Here is a 25,991-nt window from a genome sequence, read left to right on the forward strand (position 1 = left end):
CCCCTATGCAAATATATAGTTATGTTGTTATTAAGCCACTTTTGAAGATTTCCTGGTTTGTCATGTGAATAATAATTACCTCCAGGTGACTTTCTGTCTTTCGGTGCAGCTTTGCCAGCACAGTTGCTATTGATGTGATTGAGTTTATTTTGAAAAGAAAATTAATATATACACAGAGTTGCTTGAGTAATGCTCAAATTGTTCCACAAATTGACAAATCCAAAAAGATTCAATGCTACCACTGACATCCTATTCTGAACTCTTCCCAGTGCCCCTCTAGACAGGGCACCTCTTTCAGATTTCGGTGTGCAGAGAAACAGAGACATTTTTGGCACCATGGGCCCATCATCCCCTTTTGCAAAAAAACCCATGAGAGAGGAAAGATACTAAGGAAGGTCTGTGTGGTTCAGCAGGTGGAGTTTCCTAGCTACCACCTGCTCAAGAAGAGAGATTTGCAAGCATGTGAGGGCAGAGCGAGTGAGGATGGCCTTCCAGCAATGTGAAGCATGCGGCCCAACCTGGCAGAACTTGATGCAGTTGAGAGACTGCCCCTCCATGGGTCTCCATCCTCACTTGAGATATGTGTTTCTAGCGCCTAATCCAACCTGTGCCATCCCCACTTTTACCAGAGAGTTTTAGAAGGTGTTGATTGGCAAGAATGCTACCGAGAGCAGCATAAATTCTGTCTGGAAATGTTGCTGGGGATAATGATACACGAAGGAGTCCTTTTCTCCCCCCTCCTTCCAATCTATCGCCAAACCCAACAAATTGCATCTGCAACTTTCGAAAGCCACATTGCAGCCCCTTTAAATGCTCCTTTTTCTGATAGTTTTCTACTCCTCTCAGCGCTGCACAGCGGACAAGATGATAAGGCCCAATATTGTTTTGGGTTTTTATTTGTTTTTTAAAGTATGTCAGAAACATCAACTTTTTTGTATCCTTCTTATAAAAAGTATGAAGAATATTATATGCTAGAGAGGGGCACTATTCCTAGAGATTAAGCACCATGAATGAGAGTAATCTGTGTATACAGCATTTTTTTTTTCAATACCTCATTAGGAAACTATTTTACCAAGACAAAAGTGCAGAATCAAGAGAAGAATCATCAGAAAAGCATGAGGCACTCAGAGCCTTCTCTACAAGACAGCTTCTATCTCAATAGGTCTTAAACTGGCCTTTTGTAAAGCAGCAAACATGGTGCCTGTGCTGTCACGAATTCATTTCTATTCTGCTCAGTTGCAGCCTCTTTAAAAGTAATGAAATTATCAAGCTGCTTAGATGGAAGGAGCCTTCTGATTGGCAGTTGGACATTCTAAGAGAATAGATTAATGTCTGTGAACCTCACAGTTGGATGTTTCTAACACTATAACTGGAAGTTTCCATCCAGTGATCAAAGTAATTTATTTTAATAAATTATTTATACACAAAGCTGAAAGAAATTCAAAATGACAATAAAGCCCTTGCATGAGATAATCACCCCATCAGAGGCACTAATCTGTATCCTGTAGCCCTGTAGGGGTTGGCAATTATCTCACAAACACCACACCTCTACTGATGGCTTTTTATTGCTTCACTGCAGTACTGCCACTCAGAGTATTTTGGCTGCTGAATATTTCAAAAAGTTATCAGATAAATTACAGTGCACATTAGAAATATAAAATTGGATGCAATATTGTACATATTAGGAATAAAAACTGGATGCAATAATTTACCCCAGAGGCAATTTCTTTAATGTGTAGGAAGCATTTATGGAACGCACTAGCACAGATTTGAACAAAAAATTGTGTACTACATGGTACTTTACGAGCTTTTAAAGAGGTGCTTAAGCTGTTTTCTCAGGTTTTTCGTTGTGATGGGCCCATGTTTTAATGCAGTTTCCCAAACTGTGGTCCATGTAAAGCTTGCTGGTGATCTGTGAACTAGCTGTTCACATGGTACTGGCTCCTCCTCCTTGTTTCCTAGATGCTAAATTGCATGCAAAGAGGCTAAAAATAAATGCTTTCCTAAAGTTACATGCTTTCCTGCATGTAAACAATTGTAGTAGTTGCCACAGAGATCTTACATGATTGCGAATGGGAAGAGAGGTAATCCATATGAGACATGACAGTCTGTCTTTTAGGATGTGGTTCACCCCATGAAAAAATCCGGGAAAGCCTAATTTAATGTGTTGGCATATGAGCGCCTGTAACTTTTAAAAACTAAAAGCATTATTGAATTGTATGAATATCAAGAATTAAAATCCCCTAACCTGGGGTAAAATGGTATTCCTTGTCATAAGGGGAGCTCTCTCTTGAGTTCTGTACTTAATTTTAGAATAATTGAAAATTAAAAATTGATTTAAAGGAATACTGGGCTGCACAATGCAGAGATATTCTTACTACTTAAAGCCCTGATTCTGCATTCTTCTTCCTTTCTTCCTTTCTTTCTTTCTTTCTTCGTATGGTTGGGGTAGGTAGCAACAACTACAAATGTATATCTAAATTTGATAGCCAGCACATTGCTGCAGCACTGAGCTGGTGAACGTCCTTCAGGCCCCCCGACAAAAGAACGAAGGGAATACTCAGATACGATGTGCTCCATTTTTTTGTGCCTAGGGTTGCCAAGTATCCAGTTTTCGACCAGAACGCCTGGTTGAAAAGGCCTGCGGCTCCGGTCAGCACAGTTTACAGGGCTGTTAAAAGTCCAGTTGGCGGCGCAACGGGGCTAAGGCAGGCTCCCTGCCTGCCTGCCTGGCTCCACGTAGCTCCTGGAAATGACGAGCATGTCCCTGTGGCCCCTAGGTACAGGTGCAATCAGGGAAGCTCCATGCGTTACCCCCGAACCCCTTGCCCCAGATCAGAACCCCCTCCTGCACCCTAATTCCCTCCCAGACACCGCACCCCAACCCCCTGCACCCTAATTCCCTCCCAGACACCGCACCCCAACCCCCTGCCCCAGGTCGGAACCCCCTCCCGCACCTCAACCTCCTTCCCCAGCCCAGAACCCCCTCCTGGAGTCCGCACCCCATCCTACACCCCAACCCCCTGCCCCAGCCCAGAGCTCCCTCCCATACCCTGAACCCCTCATTTCTGGCCCCACCCCAGAGCCTGCATCCCCATCTGGAGCCCTCACCCCCTCTTGCATCCCAACCCCCTGTCCCAGCCCAGTGAAAGTGAGTGAGGGTAGGGAAAAGCGAGCAACAGAGGGAGGCTGGAGTGAGGGGGATGGGGCCTCAGAGAAGGGGTGGGGTGGAGGTGGGGCGGCGGGGAAGGGGGCGGGGCAAGGGTGTCAAGTTTTGTGCAATTAGAAAGTTGGCAACCCTATGTGACCACAGTTGCATACAGGTGTTTGCCTCATTTTCCATTTAAAGAAGGTTTGTCCACATCTCCCATGAGTTGTCTTGATGCTATTCAATCTGTACCAGCCTTTCCGACTGTAGCGGGGTGGTCACCCCGCTCCGGCTCTGAAGGGGTTAAAGCAGCCCTGGAGAGGGCCGCAGCTGGGGAAAGGTAGGCTGATGGGGAAAGCAGACACAGCTGTGGCCAGCTTAATCAGGGCCCAGCTGGCCCTTATAAGAGGGCAGTGGGCCAGAAGCTAACACACACTCTCTCTAGCTTCCTGAGAGAGAAGGACCTGGCTGCCCAGTAGCTGAGAAGGGTACCTGAGGTGGAGCAGTGCTGGGGAAGGGCAGAGGGAGCTGGGGAGCTCCAGCTTATTAAAACCCCAGGCTGCTAAGAAGGCCTAAAAGGTACTGGGGCTGCAGGGAGGCAGCCCAGAGACAGGCAAAGGCAGCAGGTCCTAACCCCCCTTGCCGATGATGAGTGGTATACAAACTGCAGTCTGCCCTAGTGAGCGGGGGCTAGATAGAGACTGGCAGTAGCCACTGAGGCAAGGTGGGGATGGAGAGTTGGCGGTTCCCCTGGGTGGGGAGACCCAGATTGTAGGTTGCTGCTGGGGGCAGAACCCTGATGATAGAGAGACACCGGGGTCTGGGAGGGACACAGGAGCCAGGGGCAGGCGAGCCACCGGCCTGCAGAGGGCGCTCCGGGCCAGAAAGATCTTATTCCCAAGATGGCCAGCAGGAGGCGCCGTGCCAGTGAGTCGCCGCCTCGCCACACCAACATAAATCAAAGCCCAGTGGTTCCTTGGCAGGGTCAACAACGAGCTGTTTGTTTTGAGCAGTCAAAACACTCTATGTGACTCTCCATTGAGTCTCAGCATCGAAATTGGGTGTAAGGGTCTTGATGCGGTTCCATAAAGGGTTGCGGGATTTTAATCTTGTCTTTGGCAGGTTCTGCAGCTCATCGTGCAGTGGGAGCCTCACGTTTGCATTGACATGGTTAAGAAAGCAAGATGTCTGAGCAGCTCTTCTAATCTGTGGAGGCTGGATGTTCAGTAGGACCGGGGCACAGTTGCCTGGAGTCGATTTGAGCGTCCCTGTCGCTATGTACATAGCATTATTGAGTTGAGTGTCAAGGAGTTTAGTGTGACTGCTGTGAGACCACACTGGTGCATAATATTCAGCTGCAGAATATACCAAGCCAATTGTTGCAGTTCGTAAGGTCCATGGACTGAATCCCATGATGTTCCAGCCAATTTTCTGATAAGCGCGACATGAGACCTGACCTTATCCCGGTCAGGTGTTCTTGAAGTGTTGTCGCAAGATGAAACTCCAGTCCAGTATAAGACCAAGATATTTTGGACCTTGTGGTTGATGCTCTTACCGCAGAACTGCACATCAAGTTTGGTATTAGCCATTTTATTGTTCAGATGGAAAGCAGTTATCATGGTTTTTTTTCAGGTTAGGCCTAAGTTTCCAGCATTGGAAATAATCAGCCATTGTGCTAATATCTCGGGTTAGGGTGCAGCTGATGGTATGGAGGCTTGTATGCTGAACAGTCAGGGCAACATCATCCGCATACGTGAATCTCCTTGACTCCGTCACTGGTATATCTGTGGTGTATAGATTAAAGACTATCAGAGTCAGGTCAGAGCCCTGAGGGATGCCATTCTGCATTGAAAACCATGTGGGCAGGCCCCTGCACACTAGTGGAGCCCTGCTGAAGTCAAGCCATCTAGTTCTTAATGTAGGATTGGGGTGTAACATTTCAGTATGTGCTGCATGGATAGCATATATGTCTCCGTGCTGACAGGCTATGGGTTCAAATCGCACAGCAAGACCTGGTTCATATTGAGTGTTGACTCTGAAATGATGGTGTAGAGGAGGTACTGTCCTATTCAAAATATTGATAGAGAAGTTTAACAAGAACTGCAGAGTAAATATATAAAATATATATTAATCACTACGGATGATATTTTCAAAAGCACTTAAGTTATTTAGGAGCCTAAATCCCAATGAAAGTCAATAGAAATTATACTGCCAAAGTCACTTTTGAAAAATGGGACTTATGCTCCTAAACCATTTAAGCTATTTCAGAACTTTTACCCTGAGTGTCTAAAGATAAATAGGTACCTAGCGGGCTTTTCAAAAGCAGCTAAGCAGGTAAGATGCTTAATTGCTGTTGCCAGAAATAAAGTTGCTCTGAAATCATTTCCTAACTTTTGAGTGCTTGACTTCGCGTCCTTAAAAATGTTCCTTTAATACAGTTATTTGTATATAATATTTATCTAAGGGCCAAAACCTGATTTTTATGCAGGACTCTCCATTGTTTCCTTTGGGGAGTTCTGTGTGAAGACTTTTAGCAGTGTGTGGTTATTAAAAAGTGGTACTCAAACTTGCAGAGCTAGACAGCAACTTTGTCACTGAACAAAAATTAACAAAATCCCATCCAGTGTGGGAAAATATGATTACAGCATAGGGGAGGCTTTTCTGGATGTTACAGAGGGTAAAATAGTAAATTTGTCCAAGTCAGATAATGACAATGCCACTGTGAATTCATTCCCTCTCCCTGTACTGAAGTACACACTACTTAGGAAAGCAAAAATTAAACCTGCCCAAATAATGCAATTAAAATACAACCGTGTATCATTAAAAATAGATCTGACGTGAAACCCATGTAATAGACAAAAATAATATCGTTACTTTTTTATGGCTCCCTTATCTTTCCCTAATTATCTTCCTTTCCATCTGCTGTCATCTCTTCCTATGTTATGTCTAATTTAGGCCCAGTCCTTGACTATGGTGGGACTTTGTGCCAGAGTAAGAGTCTGTGCATGCAGCTTTACGTTGTAGGCTCCTTAGGACATGAATGCTCTCTTTTACATGTCCGTAACATTTCAGGCACACTGTTTAAAAAATATTATCAGTGATTTTCCTCCTCTTTCTTAGCTGAGGCTCTGATTTGTACACTTAGTTTCTTCAAAACTGGCAGCTGCCATATCCTCACCAAGTTCCAAGTTGGGGACCAGCTGCACTTTCAAAATTGGCTAATTTGGACAAAACAAAAAATTCGTCAAATGAATAGACTTGTACTGTACTGCAAAGACGCATTTGTGGGATGGAAAGATTTCTTTAAAGATAGTTCTTTTCTTTGCTCCCAAAATTAACTGTGGGATTAGATTATGTGCCAAAAGGAGTGCCATCGTTTGAAAGAGAAGCAGTGATGTCTGAAATGCCTAATTGAAATGTTTAGTGTAACCTGATTCTTCTGTTCGCTAAAGCAACACAGATAACTCCCCAGAGGCACCATTGTGAATGAGAGGAGATAGCAGATCTAATCAGCCTCATGATCATTTCTGAACAGTGTTTTTGTTCATTTATATCTCTCTTGTATCTTAAAGTTCAGAAGTATTTGTCCTTATTTTTAACACAAAGTTTCCATAATTTTGAGAGTAATTCAGCCTTCCCTGAAGTGCCATCACTGTAAGGAATATATTTAACAGCAAAACACAACAGGTTGTGGTGGCAGGCTCCTCACTGATATGTTGTGATGCTCAAAGCAAAATGAAGTGCCTCCAGGCACTCAAGATGTGTAGAGGTTAGCACTGTGTCCCTTCCCAGAGCTGCCATCCTACCCAATCTGGTACAATATGAAGGAGACAAGACCCTTTTGCAATCATAGAAATGTAGAGCGGGGAGGGACCTTGAGAGGTCATTTAGTCCAGTCCCCTGCACTGAGGCAGGACCAAGAAAACCTATACCATCCCTGACACATGTTTGTCTAACCTGTTCTTAAAAACCTCCATGGACGGGGATTCCACAGCATCCTTAGGTGACGTGTTCCAGTGCTTAGCTACCCTTATAGCTAGCAAGTTTTTCCTAATAACCAAACTAAATCTCCCTGGCTGCAAACTAAGACAATTACTTCTTGTTCTACCCTGGTGGGCATAGGCAGAGGGTGAAAATATTGTTTGGGTGTGAGGGGCTGAGGAAAACTTAATAGCTACCCCAGAGAGGACCGGGGTGTTGGAAAGTGAGTCTACCCCACATTCACCGGCCTGCAGTGTACGTACTGAGGTCCCCTACTACTGCCACATCCTCCTTTCTGCAGGAGAGAGGGGACCTTTGTGCTCCCTCGGGGAGTGAAGTCCCTACTACCATTCCTGGGAGGACAAGGATTCCCAGTGCCACAGTTCATGCCTCGCTGGGAGAGGACCCCTACCACCAACACTCCTAAAAGATGGGGGATCAGAGTGCAGGGGCAGAGTTCCAGGGGTGGAGCCACGAGTGACCCAGGACATAGTGGGCCTAGTCAGGTGGCTATTCAGTGGCCTGCCAAATCCTTCTATGGCATGTTTAGAGCATCCATTACTGTGGTATAGAGGTCTATGGGAAGCAATTTGGTGGTCTCAGTTCCTTTCCTGCTGAACAAATATCCATGCCCGATACAAATATTTACAAGTATTTTTTCCAAAGCACTGCAGCTCACCACGAAAAATGAAGGGACATTTCAAGGGCAATAACTGACATTCTTAGCAGAGAGAGGCCAAAGACTGTACAGGTCAGGGAGACTGATATATTCTGTCACACACCGATCAGGGAGAAGTCATGTTGGCAGCAGTGGCTTCTGTCCCACAGGGCTGGGCCCAGGCTCTGTGCTGGGCTGGCATGGGGAAAACGGGGGGTGAGGTTGGAGAGTGGGCCTGCACAACCCTGCACTCACCCAGGGGACTTGGGGAACAAGCCCACCCAGCCCCACACTCACCCCAACAGCAGTGGCTCCCTCCTGTCCTGCGGGCCTGGACCCAGGGCTTGCAGAGACAGCTCAACTAGCTCTGTGTTCAGTCTGGGCAGCAGCAGTTCCATCCTGTCCCAGAGTGCTGGCCAGGGCCCAGTTCCCCACTGTGTTCCATTGGCTCTTGGCGCTAGGAGGAGCCAGCGACTGCATCATGTGGTGCACATCAGGGCTGGGCATGTGGTGGCAGGGGGCAGATGTGTGCTGAGTTTATAGATTTTGGGGGAGCTGGACCCACTCTATCCTAGCCACCCGATGCCTGTGTTGGTGGGCCTAGAGAATATTGATGACTGTCTCTTTATAACAGCTTCTGACATATTTGAAGACTGATATCATGCACCTCAGTCAGCCTTCTGTCCTCTAAACATGCCAAAATTCTTACCTTTTCCTCATAGATCATGTCTAAACTTCTTATAATGGCTTCTGTTTGCATGGTAGGAATGACCCCAGTTTACTGTTTCACTGACAATAATGTAATGATTATTTGGATGAGTGCTAACCAACCAGCTGAAGCTGAAACACAATATGAGGAACAAAAATTGTAACTCTGCTGCTTTGTGTTACAGCACAAGTGGAACCTCTGAAGGCCTGATCTTGTGGGGTGCTGACTTTGTGCAACTTGCATTGAAGCCAACTGAACTCATGGGCATTCAGCACCTCACAGGATACAGCCCAATGAGCTTAAAACAGAGTTGCTGAAGCAGGGTTCAGGTTTCCCACTTTTTAAACTGAACAGTTTGAAGCTGATTTCTCAGACTGTAATATTACACATTTTATTTTAAAACAAGTGTTTGAAATACAATCCAATTAACCTACTTTGTGGGCTTTCAGAAGTCCATGTTTTTTTAAAAAACGTACTTAAACTGATTAAAAATAGCACATTTCCTTGTTTGTTTTCATAGCAAGAGAAGTTGGGTGATATCTGCTTTTCCCTTCGCTATGTGCCTACTGCTGGCAAGCTGACGGTCGTCATTCTAGAGGCGAAGAATCTGAAGAAGATGGACGTGGGTGGCTTATCAGGTAAGTTTAAGGAAGTCTGCATGTAGCAGATACTCTGCTAACCTGTAAAGCAAAGGAACTGCTTTTCCACAATAGCCCTCTCCCTTGAGAAAGTGAAGAGTCTTGCTTATATTCTGAAGTGAATTTTGCAGTCACTGGTACTCACTGGATAGCTGTGTGCATGAGAGCCCATACATAACTTAAAAACAATCCAGTGTATTATGCATTGCATTCAGGACTTAGACAAGATCTAAACAATTAAACAGTCAGATGACACTGCAACCTCACTGTAATTTCTTCCTTTCCTGTTGCCTGGAGATAAATATGGATTATTCAAGAGGAAAAACTCTGATTATACTTCCTATTGTCTTTCTAATCTCCCACCAAACCTTGAGAATGAGCTGCATTTTCTGCAATGTTTCAGACACTGTATAATACAGGTACTTACAACAGGTCACTATACTGGCTAGTGATTGAGGTGCTGGGGGTGATTGTGTCTACACTGCAAGGGCTTGATTGTGACTGGCTCATGCACAAGGGTAGGAGGGACACCCTCTCTCTTGTTCCTATGTGCGGGGGGTGGTCACAGTTGCAGTCCGTGTACTTGTGGGAGAACAGGGGTTGCTTCCTCCCTGCCCCATTGGATACACAATGCCCGAAAGGGGTTAGGAAAGCATGGCCCCATCTACCTTTTGGCAACAGCTCATAGTAAGGCTGGCACACTGTGGGTAAGATCATATGCCATTCTAAGGGATGGTGAAGCCTGCACATGGGAAGTTTGGAGCAGGATTGTGAATCACAGTCCATCCCCAAAATCCTTTGGGAGTGGTGGAGCTCCACACTGATCTCCATTCATGGCTGTGTCTAAAATACTGAATCTAGCTAATGCATGAATTACACATTAGCAGAAATCAAAGTATGTGCTGTTAAATAAGATAGTTTGTACAAGGAGAGAGCTTACAAAAAGTTTTTTTTTTTTATTCACCTCATGTTTAGAAGAGACTATTTGTAATTTCTCATCAGTTTATACAAACACAATGGGAATGGGGTTGTTTCTAATAACAACTAGGTCATGGTCTAGAAATAGAAACCTTTAGTGATGTCACTACGGTGGAGAGAGGACTGGAGACTATACCATAGGGAATGATCTCCAGTTGGCAAGAAGATGATGGATGAAATGATCCAATAGGTATGTTTTGCTTATTTCTACAAATCTGTTAGGACTAGAAAGAGTTGTGTCAAATATTCATACAGAACTCAGGAACTTGCTCAAACGACATACTGCATTTGATAAACATAAGGAGGGAAGGTCACAAAGTGAGGAAATCTGAGTTCCTCACTAGCTGCCTAGGTCCCTTCTTTTCCCCACCAAATTTTGGGTCCCCACCCTCCCCCACTATGTGCCATTTTTTTGTCTTCAGGGAAACAAGGTAATCTCCCTTCCCTTCTGATACTTCCTGTGCCTTTGGGGGCACAGGTACCCACTACTCCTATCTTTATAGAGGGACTGCCAGCCTGGGTCATAGCCCCTAACTTCTACTTACAGGAAAATAGAAGATGGAAACACTCCCGTTTTCATCACATCTAGCTCTGTAATAAGCCAAGAGGCAGCAAGCACCCTTAAGGTTTAGCATAGTAATTAGAGATGCCCTAGGAAATCACTATCTATCATGTGCTATCAGTAATGTATTAACAGACCATAACGATAAGACAGAGAAACTTGTATTTTTAAGATAGCAGACAAGGGAACATCCATAATGAAGATTCATAGATTTTAAGACCAGGAAGGATCACATGACCATCTAGTCTGACCTCCAGCATTACACATTTTATAGAATTTTCCCCAGCAATTCCTAGATGTAATGCAATAACTTCTGGTTGAGCTAGAGCAAATCCTTTAAAAAGATATCCAGGTTTGATTTATAGCTTCAGGTGGTGGAGAATTCACCTCATTTTCTGGTGTGTTGTTCCAATGGTTAATTCCCCTATTAATTCTTTTATTGAAACTTTTGCTATTCTGAATTTGAATTTGTCTAACTTCATCTTCCAGCCATTAGATTTTTTTATGTATTTGTCTGCTAGATTAAACTGCCATCAACTATCAGAAATCTCTTCTTGTTGGTAGGTACTTATATACTGTGATCAAGTCACCTCTTGACCTTCTGTTTGGTAAACTTAATAGATTGAGCTTCTAAAATCTTTCACTGTAAGACAGTTTTCCTGAACCTCAAATCATTCTTGTATCTCTTTTCTGAATCGTTTCTAATTTTTCACAATCCATTTTGAAACGTGGACAATGGAGATGTGGTACTGCAGGAATAGCCTCATCAATGCTGCATATGGAATGAATTGCAAATAGATGCTAATGTGCATCTTCTTTGAGCCTTATACTGTGATCCTTTCAATAGCATTTTTTATTACTTTGTATTATAACCTATGATCAGGTTCACATCATGGGGTAAGTCTTGTGACTCAGTTACAGGGCAGAGAGTCAGGACATCTGTATTCTACTCCAGGCTATGCTACAAACTTACTGATATTGGAAAACAGTAATTCAACTGTGTAAGTAGTAATGGGACTACTCATGTGAGTAAGGGGATCACAATGTGGCCCTAACCTCTATGTACCTTGGCGCTCTCATCTGTTGAAAAGGGATGATAATTCCACAAAATTGTTTTGTGAGATTTACAAACCTTAATGAATTAAAAGCATTCTGTGAATTTCAGATGGAAAATGTTATCTTAAAAATGATTTGCAAATAAGCATGTTTAATATTGCTCTAAGTGCTGAAATGCCTCAAATAGTGCAAGAGATTATTTCTAGAAGGGAATTAGATTCTGCGTTCCTTTGCTAGGACCAAGCCATCCTAAAGATACCACCCCTCCTCGGCAACAAGCAAACCCAACAGGACCCAGCAGTTGTAAGTGGGGGGTCTGAAAGTCACTGATCTGAGGTCAGCTGTAGAAATATGAATTTCTGCCAGAGCCTGTTTATTTGGAGCCTTTCAGAACATAATACAAAACCTATTCTAGGGTAGGTGATTAAAAATAATAGAATAGAATTTAAATAAAAAAATAATCAAGATGATTGATCACAGATGGCAGCGTATTACAGTCCTCCATGCTGTTGACCATCATCATTTTGCAACACATGAATTGAGATCCCCTCCAAAAAAGTTTCGTTTGCCTGACAGTCACAAATAGCAGCAAATACAATATCTCTAATATAAAAACCAAGGCCTTGTCTACACTACACAGTTTTGTCACAAAAGTCAGCTTTTGTCAACAAAACAGCAGAGGTGTACACCCGGAAATGCTCCTCCTGCCAATCCCCTGTTATGCCGACCTAATAAAACCACCTCAACGAGAGGTGTAGGACTTATGTCGGTGTAGTAAGGGCGACGCCATGACTGTGTAGATGCTGCATTCCTTACAGCGGCTGTTAGCTGTCATTCTTGTCTGCTGCCTAGTCTCCGCTCCAAGCCGGGCTACCTCCCAGGGTTCCAGCGTGGCTGCCGCCCAGGCTCCCCACTCCCTACTGGGAACCCTGCTGCCCTCTGGCTCCCTGCTCCCCCCACTGGAAGCATGGCAGCCAGCTGGACTCCAGGTGTAGATCTCCCTGCCGGAGGCGAGAAACCCTGGGCAGCCTCCCCCTGCTCCTAGCTGGGAGCGTGAAGGTGAGAAGCCCTGGGGGGCAACTGGGCTCCCGGTGGGGAGCTGCATGGAGCTGAGAGCCCTCGCTCCGAGTCCTCCACGATGCCCTTTTTCAGTCGGTGGAAGCGCTCCTGGCGAGGATGTGCACCTCCGACGGAAGAGGGAGGGTAGTGAGGGCATCAGTAATTACTGCGATGGCTGTAAGTCAGCCTAAGATAGGTCAACTTATCTTTGTAGTGTAGGCATAGCCTAAAGGTGACATAATGTTGGTTTAAAGTGGGAGAGTTGTTTTTACTATGGAATATCTCTCTCCCACATAAATCATGCAGAAGCAACTTTCAAAACCAAGACCCAGATTCTTCCCCCACCTCACACTAAATAGCATCTTACTCTGCAAGTAGAACTACTCTTGGAATAAGATGTTATTCAGTATAAGTTGGGGTGGCAGGATGTGATCCCAACAAATGAACTCCTTTCCCAGTATAGTTTTGTGATTTCTTTCCCCCAGAAGCAAAAATTGCTTTTCATTTTGTAAAACTGCATCACAGTGGAGGTGGGAATATGTGAACAATCAAACATGATCTTAAGCTGAATATTGCCCACACATTCAACAGCACTTACTGTCACTCGGAGGAGGCCATTAGCAGGAGATGGAAATTATGTAGGTGTCACATGGAAAAAAAATCTTAAAAGTTTGTGGAAAAATAGAGAAAAGTCTGCTGTTTTTCAAGTTAAAAACCATTTTATTTTTTGTTATCCTTTCCTGTTGTGAGAAGGGCATGCGAAAGGGGGAATAGGAAGGGATAAGGCATTATGTTACACCTGAACTCTGCACCCCCCGGGAGAGTTTGTTACCTGTATGGCATGTTCAAAGGAGGAGGAGCACCCCGGCTCCTGTGGAATTCTGACATGGGCAGCACACACATTGCAGGTGCATCAGAGAGAGGGCAGCAGGTTTCCTTCACCTTTTGGGTTTTGTTGCTGGTGTTGGTAAGTGTGTGCAGTGCCTTTTTCACATGGAGGAAGATCCCTGTGCAGCATTTTAAGGGAGTAGGAACTAGTACCCTCAGGGTATGTCTACTCTGTAGCTGGGAGTGAGCCATCCAGCCCAGACACACAGACTCACACTAACGGGTCGGGAGCTATAATGCTAAAAATAACAGTGAGGACATCATGGTTTGGGCTGGAGCTTGGGCTTGACCCCCTAGGCTTCAGAGCCCCAACTCCAGCCCAAGTCATAACAACCACATTTTTATTTTTAGCACACTAGCTTGAGTTGCACTAGCATGAGTCTGTCTAGCTGGGCTGGGAGGTTCAGTGTAGACATATCCTCCGTCTTCCTCTGCCCCTCTTCCCCCACATAGAACTGGCCATGATGTCGCCCAATAGCTTCATAAACCTTAATTCAGCAATTCGTAAAATTGTTGTTGTTCTAAGACACCCCTGTTCAGGACAGCATTTTAATTTACCATTATAGTCAGTGGGATTTAAGGACATACTTAAAGTTAATCATGCATTTAAGTGCTTCCCTAAATAGGGATGGGCTGAAGTGCTTTCGGGAATGGGCAATAAACTTCTAGGCCTTAAACTTAATTGCAACATCAGGCAGCAACTAAAGCAAGCCTTAGCTTGAAAACTGGAACTGCTTGGCCCTAGCTCATCAGCTCAACAGAACAAGTGGAAATTCTTGCTGTTGCTGGATGAAGGCTTCTGGCAAACAATTATGTATGTTTAAAAATGACATTTTAAATATTTTACTGGACTTTGATATCTGGAAAGTGTTATCTAGAAATGTTGGGTGTGAAAAGATTGTCTCTGTTTGCCAACATTTGGTAAGACCTTGCTACATGGTTTTATAGGTAACATTTTCAGAAGCATCTAAGTAATTTAGGCACCTAAGTCCCTTTGCAAGTCAATGGGAGATAGGCTCCTAAGTCCTTTAGGAGCTGTTCAAAATTTCATCTATATTATTTGGACAAGTTAAAAAGATTTCAAAAATGGGTTGCAACTCAGCCCCTCCATACAGCCAACAAAGTAAGCCCAGATTTACAGCCTCCTCCCTGCAGATACTGTCTGCATTTCCCCAGCAGGCATAAAGCCTGTGTGGCAAGCTCCTATGACACCTGAGCATAAAGGGTGAAGAAGGGGCATGGCTGGAGTGCACTGCATTCTACAGTGACTTCAGATAAATTATGGCAGCCCCTAGACAGCTCTAATCTATGCCAGAGTCAGGATTTAAGAAGAATTGGGAAGAGAATAGAATTCTAATTGGCTCCTTGGTGGTCCTTTCTGCAAAATCAAGCAGATCTTGGCATAAAAGAGAAACTGGCCCATAATCCAGCCCATTATGTTTCTAAACTAATCTCAGTATTAATGGATTATGAATAGAAAATACAATCAGATTTTCAGCATCTTTTTGTCTGCAAAGCAAAATATCATAAACATAAAACTATCCCAAGGGATCAAATTATATTACAACAGAAATAAAGCTACAGTTTCCTGTAATTAGAAATCTATTTTCAACACCACCTTCACATTTTAAAAGGCTTTCTTGGGTATCTCATAAAAAAAAAAGTCATTGACAAGAAAAAAATAGTTTAGAGTCAGAATTTTTGAAGAGATAGTGAATGCTCATGAATTATGCAAGTCAGAACTTTCATTTTAATAACTTCATTAAAATATAAAAAACCTTAAAAGCCAGCCAACATGAATACATATAATATTGTAGAAGAGAAATACATTGAGTGCTGTGACCTTGCTACCAGCCATATTGAAAGAATAACGCGAAAAACCTTAGAGGAAAAGAAAAGAGATTTATTAATGGGCAAAATTAACAATAAAAAACAAACACCACCACAACTACATATCCACCTATATTAATCCTAAAGACCCCATCAGAGTCTTTACACTCTGTACAGAAGCTATCCAGCCATCTTAGGGTTGTCTGTAATGCCTATCACCTTAACATCTAAGCTGTCACTGACTGGCAGAAACACAGGCAAAAGATGAGTGCAGCCTGCAGTTATCTAATCCCGCCTGAACAGCCTCATATGTGACCCCAAGGTAAATTCTGTTTGTGTTAGATTGCCCTCCTGCGCAGGGGGGGGATCAACTCAAAATAACCAGGTGTATCATCTTCATAGCACCCTTGTGTTGAAACTGACTCTTCTATGTTGATCAAAATATCACCTGATGATGTCCTCCATATCACTGTGTAGACAGGAATTTACCTCTCTGATCCCAGCCTTTCTCTGCTCTGGCACAGCTGGTAATTTCTGTGCAGTCTTTTACCTGCACAGAAATTACCTGACAGGTTGCTATTTCGGATTATAGAAAAGGCCTAAGGGAGTTGGTCCCTCCAATCCAACTCTGTCCTTTCCATCCATCAGTTGATCGTTTTCCTCAACCGGGGAAGCCAGTTCTGAGGCTGAAAGCTTCAGGGATTTGACATTTATATGGGCTAAAAATCTCCATATTATATCAAAATTAAGAGCTGTAAACCCTCATACTTCAGGGCATACGTCAGCCTGGGTTAGGAAGAAACTTTCCTTATGGATAGGTTTTCCTATGTTTGTGCATTTGTGGCGTGAGTGGAGGAAGGGAAGAGAGGATTGCACTTTCCACTGAATCATCTGCTACAGGCTACTTGACTGCAACAGCATATTGAATTAGATGGACCATCTAAAATATGGCAATTCCTACTAAGAAGGGACATTCTTTCAGCAGAGTCAAATTGTTCTGCTATGTTTTCTTGCAGTGCCTAGGGTGAGAAATAGATTGTACATGCCGATTAATGATTAAATTAGAATTGTACCGAGCTTGTAAACATTGCTCTCAGAAGCTTTAATACAAGCCCTTTACTACAAGCAAAAGACATATAGATTCATTCAGAATTTACATACAGTAGCTATTTTAGCAGCTGGATTATTTGAGAAGGGAGAGATTTCTAATTACATGTATAAACCCCTATAATAATACACGTTGACCAAGGATAGAGTGATCAACAATCAGCTGGTCAGATTGATAGATGAACCTTGTAAGCAAACTGCTCATTATCTCAACTTCAGATCCGCAAAAAAAAAAAGTGTGGAGGAGGAGGACTTATCCTTCCAGTGCTAATTTTCCATTCCTTCCCTTTCCACTTTTAAAAAGTAATAATCTTGCCTTTTTAAAACTAGATTTTCTCATTTGGTCTAATTTTAAGAGGGTTTTTGTTTAATTTATGTTGTACACCTCTACCCCGATATAACGCGACCCGATATAACACGAATTAGAATATAACGCGGTAAAGCAGCACTCCGGGGCGGCAGGGCTGCGCACTTCGGCGGATCAAAGCAAGTTCGATATAACGCGGTTTCACCTATAATGTGGTAAGATTTTTTGGCTCCCGAGGACAGTGTTATATTGGGGTAGAGGTGTATTTGTTTTTATTCTGTTGTACAGCAACCCCAAGCAAGAGGAAGGCCTATCTACATATAATTATTATTAACTTATTAATAATTATTTTATTAAAAATGTAGTTCTTAATATCCAAGATTTGGCTTAACTCTACAAGAACATCATAACAATATGAGCAGCTGTGAAATAGATTCAGAAATACTGTAACTAGTGCTGGAGTTCTTGAGGCGATTAGTCAAACAGAGTTGCACATAGGCTTACCAGCAGGTTTAATTTGCTTTTAATAATGCTGAAAGCTTCCGCAGTTGAGATACTGGCTGTAAAGCTGCTGCCTATTTCTTGGTTTTGCTATAATTGTTTATAAGAAACAATTTAAAAAAAAATATTATGCTAAAATCAGGGAAAAAAGAACCAGAATAAATATATTTTTAGATCAATGCTTAAATTTTGGCAAAAGCTTGAAAAATATAGTTTAGGATTTTGGGGGTGGGGGAGGGACTCTGTAAAGCCACATGATTTGTAAAGCACCACAAGCATTTTACTGACATTGCTGTGCACTTCAAGTTCTAGGGAGCTTGTATTACTTTCTAATGAAATTATCAAACTGATTTGAAAATCTGATTACACATTACTTACATTTTACATGCTTTTTTCCCCTTGTCTAAACCCTGTGTGGGCAGGACAGGTGATTGATGTGTACTGTTTTGTGTGTGACTGTTTTATAGGCTTCCCTGTTCTGTTTCTAGGTGGGAAACTGGCATGTGTGTGCATCTCAAAGGAAAGGGAAAAAATCACAAATTAGAGCCTTGATCCTATATTCCCACTGAAGTCAGTGGTAGTTGTTTACAGTAATGAGAATTGAGACGTCTAATGCCCAATGCTGTGCTGAAAATATACCTGTGAATGTATAGGAAATGGTGGTTCTGGCACTTCTATTGCTAATGTATACTTTTCTTGTAATAAAATATATAGGAAAACAGGTTACATATTTCTTATTCTCTAGCAATATTGCCAGTTTATATATACTTTTTCAGGTGGTTTGTTTGTGGAAATTTGTTTACTAGTCTGAAGACTCAAGGTTCATCAAATATGTTAGAAAATGTGTACTTGTCACAGGGGAGGCTCTCCCTTGATAGCTAGGAGATTAGATTGCCAAACAAAAATAAAAGCAAAGTTCCAAGTTACAAAACTATGCCATATCAAAGCTCTTCTGTTTCAAGGTAAATAAAATTAGGAGAACAACATGATTTCTTCTCTCATTGAGTCCAGGCTCCTCCGCTTTCAGTTATCCATTTCCTCTTCTGCTTTCTGTGAACATCAGCTTGATTCTGTAACATAATGTGCCTCCACGGCATTCTCTCCCCAGCAACTTTACATGTCCTGGTTTATTTCCATAACCCTGCAGAAGTGACAGAGATATCAGGATCATGGGCCTTGGTCGTACCTGGGCAACACAAGCCAAGCTGTCTTTGGGCTACTGTGTACAAAGGGGTAGAATATCCATGACAGTAACTTAGTTACATGGGAATTAACCACTTAAGAGGATAATCAAGTAGCTACGGAAAGTGTAGAATTACCATTTTTGCCTCTTCCAAAAGTAGGATGATGATGATGGAGCTGAGAGAGCAGTGTGTATCAATAGCTGCATGGTACAGTTTCTTGATTGCCCTTCTACGACAGCTGTGGCCCTGAAATCTCCAGTCCTTTTATTCTAGATGTTATCAACCTAAATTACAGATTGGGGGGAAGGGGGAAGGAATTAAGAAGAGCTGAGTGTATCTCATTATGCAAGAAAGTCACTATGTCCATTCACTTGGGATCATACTAAATGAGGAAGACTGGGGGCATCATTAGAGTTCAGTGGCCAATGGAAATAAAAACATCAGTGTTTTGAGTTTAAAGATCTGGTATCCATTGAGAGCGCTTGTTGCTCCCAGCACATTAGTGAATTATCAAAACTAACTGGGTAAAATGCCAATGACTGACTGCACTTTTGAGACTATTTTTCATTGCATTGGGTAGCTTCTTGTTAGTACATCTGACAACAGTGCTGCACAAGTTTTGAGCACCACAGTTTAGGAAAGATGTGGATAAACTGGTGAGAGTCCAGAGGAGAGCAACAAAAATGATAAAATGTTTAGAAAACCTGAGGGCAGGTTAAAAAAACTGGGTGTGTTTACTCTTAAGAAAAGAAGACTGAGGGAGACCTGATAAAAAGTCTTCAAATATGTTAAGGGCTGTTGCAAAAAGGATGGTGATCAGTTGTTCTCCATGTCCACTGAAAGTAGGACAAGAGGTAATGGATTTAATCTGCATCAAGGGAGATTTAGATTAGATATTAGAAAAAAAATCTAACTATAAGGCTAGTTAAGAACTGGAATAGGTTAACAAGGTAGGCTGTGGAATTCCCATTATTGGAGGTTTTTAAGAACATGTCGGACAAACACCTGTCAGGGATGATCTAGGCATACTTGATCTTGCCTTCGAACAGAAGGCTGAACTAGATGACTTCTCAAAGTCCTTTCTAGCCCTATATTTCTATGATTCTCTTAAAAGAATAAATATTTTATGCCTTGTAATGAGCATATTTAATAGGCTGTGTCCCATGGTTAGTATAAACCATATAAAATTAAGTATATATAATACTTCATAACCGCTTAACCGCATCTGAGTGTATCAGGTATGTCTTTAGCAACTGGGTAATGTTTGCATAAGCAGGTGCAATGGGGGCACAGCAAATGAGGTTAAATTAAAATAAATTATACTAATTCATAATGCTCTTTATTGGCAAAAATACAAATTTTCAAATAATTTTAAAGGGGAAAAAAGCTCAGGAGAATTACCCACTTCCCATGTTAGGACGCATCAAGCAAAGCAAGGATGCTGAAATATTTTATAATCATTTGAATAATGAGTTGATATGAGGGGGAAAAAACTAAGGCTGAAATTTTTAAATTAAGGCACCTAAAGTTAGTCCCTGGAATGAGATTTGCAAGTGGGATTTGAGCATCTAATTGTCTTAGGTTACCTTGAAAATTCATAGATTCATATATTTTAAAGCCAGAAAGGATCATTAGATCATGTAGTCTGACTCCTGTAAAACAGAGGCCATAGAATTTCCTCTTGTTATTCCTGTACTGAGCCCAATAACTTGTGTTTGGCTAAAGCTTATCTTCTAGAAAGACATCCAGTCTTAAAGACTTCAAGAGATCGAGACAATTTCACTTGCCTTGGTAGTTTGTTCCAATGGTTAATTGCTTTCACTGTTAAAATTGTTTGCCTTGTTTGTAATTTAAATTTATCAGGCTTTAACTTCCAGCCATTGGTTCTTATTATACCTTTAAAAAATCCTTTAGTACTAGATATTTTTTCACCTTGAAGGTACTTATATATTATAATCAAGTCACTTCTTGATCTCCCTTTTGATAAACTAAACAGATTGGGCTTCTTAGGTCTCTCACTGTAAGGGTATTTTTTCTAGCCCTCAAATCACTTTTGTGCCTTTTCTCTGCACCCTTTGCATTTTTTTAGTGATAAGCATGGGCTTGCAACATGTAGATTTTTTTTAAGATCAGAAGCTATGGCTGTGCAGAAGATGAGGGAGGGATAACTCAGTGGTTTGAGCATTGGCCTGCTAAACCCAGGGTTGTGAGTTCAATCCTTGAGGGGGCCCGCTTAGGGATCTGGGGCAAAATGGTCCTGCTAGTGAAGGCAGGGGGCTGAACTCAATGACCTTTCAAGGTCCCTTCCAGTTCTAGGAGATAGGATATCTCCATTCATTTACTTATTTATATGAATAAAGGTTTGTTTGACTTTATGATAGCATCTGCAAAGTGTTGTAGAGCAAAACTGTTCCAGCTGGTCAATAGCTAGATTAAATCTGGGTTAATCTGAGCTGCATTTTTTTGGTATAGAGTATTGGTGGGATAGGGTGAATGATTAGAAAAAAGTTTCATGTTACTTTGTAGATAAAATCATTTGGATGTTTACAGAATTGTCTACTGCAGTGGAAACACAGCACTGTTTTGAGGGGAGTCTTCTCTTCTTGCTACTTTCACTCATGGTCCCTCATGCTAGGGCTGCTCCAAGTTAAAGGGGTCCAATGGCAATTAGACCAACGTCCTTCCTGGCTGGTGAAGGCAAGTAGGGAAGTACTGTCTCAGCTGTTGCTGGAGATTGTCCATGTTACCTTGTGTGTATGCAAGTGGAGGTGGGAGATATGGTGATGGCTATTCTTAAGAATGTTATTATCTGGCTGTGGTGGGGTCCCTGAGGTGCAACCTGGATTATGGGACTGCTGAGCCCTCCAAACCCACCAACCTGGGTTGCCTCTCACATTGTGATGCTGATGTCAAGCTACAAGCCTCTGAAAGGCACTGCACTCACACAGACATCCACAGGCAGGGACATGCCTAACTAGTTTCATGAATGATCTCCCAGCTAACCGTGAACCATCAATAGGGAGGCTCCAGCCAATTCTTCCCCCCCCCCCCCCCAGCTTCCCAGTCTTGCACCCCAGAACTGTACCATCTTGCACTGGTCAGAAGCCTGGCCAGTGTAAACTTAGTTTGCCACTTCGTCAAAGGAAAGTGGACATGCACCAGCCTTTGTTATCTGAGCAGATTTCCCAAGTGCTTTAGACAAATTCACTTGTAAGGATAAAACATTAAGATAAGTTTATTAACTACAGAAAGATAGATTTTAAGTGATTATAAGTGGTAGGCACAAAGGTCAGAGATAGTTACCTTAAGAAAATAAAAAGTAAACATGCATTCTAAATCCTAAACTTTTAGTGTAAACAAGAGTTGAATCAAACCGCTTTTCTGACCCTGACAAATGGTACAAGGCTGGAGCTACCTTCCCGCTTGGGACCAAACTTCCCCAGTTCAAAGTCTTTGTCCTCCAGACGTCCTTCCAGGTGTTGAGTTGGGGTGGGGGGAGAGAGAGGCCACGTGATGATGTCACTGTCTCTGTCCAGCTGCTAGAAAGATCCTTGCTGTGACAAGGGGGGGTCAGTCAGTCCCCATTGGTCAAGCAGTCTCCATTGTGTATGTGCCTTCTCTAAGGACTCTCTGGAATAGTGGATTGTGTGTTGATGAGTCATTAATGCCACCTGGCTATTGATGGCTACTCCTTTGTTGTAACTGAAAGGCTGGTTATGGGTGTTCCCAACCTCACAATATATTTCAGTAACACATATAGCAATACTTCATAAATTTACATATAATGATAGCACTTACAATCCAACAGGATATTAATGTTTAACAGATTGAGACTTTTAAAATGATACCTCACAAGGTATACTTTGTACAAAACGTATCATAATTATAAGACAGTAGTGAATATGGGGTTTTCAGGGTGCTACTTTGAGGTATGGAGTGTCACACTGGCCTCTACTCAAGAAACCAAAATTCAATGAGGATAAACAATTGGCCTGGTTGAAACCTTTTACTGTGTTGGGATTAGTCACTGAAAAGGTTGTAGTAGAGCCATTTCGGAAATTTCTTGAATCTGCAGATTTCTTTGACTTCTGTCAGGCAGGTGTCAATCCTGGGTGTGGGGTAGAAACTGCTCTTGTAGCACTAGTTATTGATCTCCTCTTAGCCATTTATTATGTTAAAGGGCTTGATTCTCCTCACACTTACACCTCTGTTAATCAGGAGTAACTCTTGGGGTGAGGTGTTTTGCACTGTTGTAAACTGGAACAAGTGGGAGAAGAATAAGGTCCCAAGTGTCCATGCTCTCCTTTTTAGCTCTGTCAGCAGTCTTTACCCCCACTGACCACATGTTTCTACAGACTTATCTTTGGACTCCAGCTTGGGTGGGACAGCATCACTCCTAAGTGCCTCCATTCTTATTTCCCTGAGAGGAGTCAGAGGGTAATGGGTGGGCAATTGCTCCTCTGCATGTAAGATAACATAGGGGTCTATTCTGTCCTTCCTGTTGCTCAATGGGTATAAGAGGCTGTTGGGAGGGTTAGTGAGGAGACAGAGACTACAATGTAACTCCAACTATACAATGTATGTTCATGTCTCTGCCTCTACCATATCTGACTTGGTTGGAATTCCTCTCCGAGTGCAACTTTGTCTACCTTGGCGAATTGCAAGGCCCATCTTTTTTCCCAGGCATGTGGGAAGCAGGTTTTATTTCTCTCCTTGCTGTGGAGGAGGCTTTATTTTGTTATTAAGTCATCTGGGGCACATTTGTTCATTTATTGCAAAGATATTCATAGTGAAAATTAAAATATGTATGTGTCCCGTCCCCCCCGAACCTAGGATAGATGCTCTTTTATGTTTTTTTTAATCAAAATCAATTAATCAATCAGCACATCTCCCATGTACCCTGGTCACCACCCTTCTCTGTCTGTCTAATATATTTATGCCATAATATCTAGGCATTGTCACAGTCAACTCAAAATCCTACAGAGGATGGGCTTTGCACTGATGGAGTACCCCAATGCCCTAAAATAAGCTGACCAAAGACAAGGCTGAATAGAGTCCTATACATATATATACACACATATAGGACTATATTATATATATATATATTTTTTTTTTTAAAAGATCGTACATTGTTCTGTACAACTGCAAACTGCAGAGACAAAAATTCTTTGCTGATTTGTATTTCACTCTGTTCCAATTTACTTATTGTGTGTCTGGTTTCAAGCCCTGGCTAAAAGAAATTAATATAGTTTTTCTTTTTGGTTTCTATACTGTTCATAACCATTCCTAGAAGCCATTACATTCCTCTTTATTTCTGATTGTACTGTATCCAGAGAGGACCCTGAATCTGGGGACTGCGTTTCAACAGCCAGACTGAGTGACCTAAATCGTACAGATTTTATAAAGCAGTTTCTGCAGCTTCTGTTCACTCTTGATTTCAGCACAGAACACGCAGAGTCCCTAAGCATACCATAGCCATTGCTATTTGCATAAGGGTTTGCTTACTTGGAGTCATTCCTAGTATAGACACATTGGCTTTCCTTGTTTACATTCTGTTTGCTATATTTTCCCCTTGTTTACAGTTTTAGCATATTTGAATGCTGATAGAAGATGAAAAGGAAGAATAGAATCACCCAAAGTGCTGCTGCCTGACCTATCCAACACACATCTTGCTTTTAGAAAAACCCAATCATTCTTCAGCAGTGCTTTGAGGTACATTCAAATCTGCTTTGGCATCTGTCCAGCCCTGCATAATATCAAGCAGGGGACGTCCTGTCTGAGAGAACAGATTGTTAGTTCAATTATACTCCTGAAATTGAGTTAAATTTCCATGAAATCTGCTTCAAAATGTGAAGAGCCCCAGGGGAATTTTTTTGTTTGTCGTCTATTACAGCAATCGGGCATATCAAATGGAAGAATGACTTATATTGTATACATGTGTGTTTTGTATGCTGTTTGTGGTTGTTTATTTCACGTGTTGGGTAACAAGGCAAAGGTGAACTGCTGTAGCTTGAGAATGTTGATAGTGCTGCCATCTAAAGACAAAATCCAGCTGTTGTACATGCCTCAGTAATGAGAAAGGAGGAGCTGTGACTTTTTTACATTTAATTGTATAATGTTATTATATTATAACCAAAAGGAAATTAGGAGTGCTTTAAGAGTCTACCTCTGTAAAGATGACTAAAGGAATTCCTCAACAAGATAGCAAGCTGTTTATATCGTAGGTTTGGGTCAATAGTTTTTAAAATGATCCTTATATATTGTACTACCTGGAATCTTCAGGACCGACTTGATAGCAACCACTCTACCAGTACCTTATGATGATGTTGCTAGAATAATAACAATATTTCCCCATGAGCATCACATCTGGTGCATACACAAGCATGATGAGGTTTCCCTGAACTTTTTACTGCATCACACAACTTTTAGTTCACTTTCTGGCAAAGGGACATACGGGTGCAACTTTTTTGGCAGTGACCCAAATATCCATATGGTACAAACTTGCTCTGCATTGATTTCAATATTGTTTTAATAAAATATATTCTTCTAGTTACATGGATCCTGTCACGCCTGGTTTTACATGTTTTACCTTTGATTTTCACTCTCCATTTCTATATTCTCTCTAAAGTTTGAAAACAGTATTTCCCCCTCCACCTGTTTTGTCCTTTCCTTTACAATGAACATTTATTTCCCTGCCTCCTAACTTCACACATTTCTTGGGAAACACAAGCCAACACAGCTTTAACTTACCTTGGGTCAGAGTCTACCACTCCTTCTCAGGTTGATAACATACATAGTCACAAATTGTCCCATTGATTTCAGTGTATAACTTGCCTCCACCTTCAGTTTTTGAAACATCCTTGTTTAAAAAAAGGTCAGCAGTGTAGAGAAAAGGGTTTGCAATTTAGCTAGAGCTGTCTCTGATGGGTAGATAGCTGCCTCTCAAGAATCATCAAGGAACTTTGTCTATTATTTATTTTTAATTTCTTGGTGACAGTTGGTGGATTTTTGTTTTTAGCTTGGAGAGGGTTGGGGGTGGTTGTAACAGTTTTATAAAATCCAGAGGACCTTTCCCAATATGCCAGTTCTAAGAACGGTCAAATCTAGGTCTTGAGAGTGTCCCCTTTCGTTGAAAAATGAGAGAAAGAAATGCTTATTAATGTCTATGCTGTATCTTAGGCAATTCATGGCTTTTAAAATATTCTGCATTTTACTTGTAAGGCAGTAACTTTTTTTACATTTAAGTATAGCACTCTTTGATTCTTTCCTGCAATTTTCCTGTCAATTTTTACTTGCAGAGAATGAAATTAGACTGTATAGCAAGGAATTCCAAAATGGAATTTAAGGCATAGAAAAACAACAACATATGATCAGATATTGCCTAG

The 25,991-nt window shown here is 42.0% G+C and overlaps 1 protein-coding gene across 2 annotated transcripts in view; it reads left to right on the plus strand.

The window, feature by feature from the left end:
- The window catches only part of SYT1 (synaptotagmin 1), a 170,376-nt gene that overhangs the window by 92,997 nt on the left and 51,388 nt on the right, over window positions 1–25,991 (plus strand). For both annotated transcript variants that reach the window (XM_065414316.1, XM_065414324.1), the window contains exon 6: window positions 9,017–9,134. In XM_065414316.1, coding sequence (XP_065270388.1) covers window positions 9,017–9,134 — 118 coding nt within the window. The remainder of the gene's footprint in view (window positions 1–9,016; window positions 9,135–25,991) is intronic.

The sequence above is a fragment of the Emys orbicularis genome, chromosome 1 (genome assembly GCF_028017835.1).
Source record: "Emys orbicularis isolate rEmyOrb1 chromosome 1, rEmyOrb1.hap1, whole genome shotgun sequence".
NCBI classification, from domain to species: Eukaryota; Metazoa; Chordata; order Testudines; family Emydidae; genus Emys; species Emys orbicularis.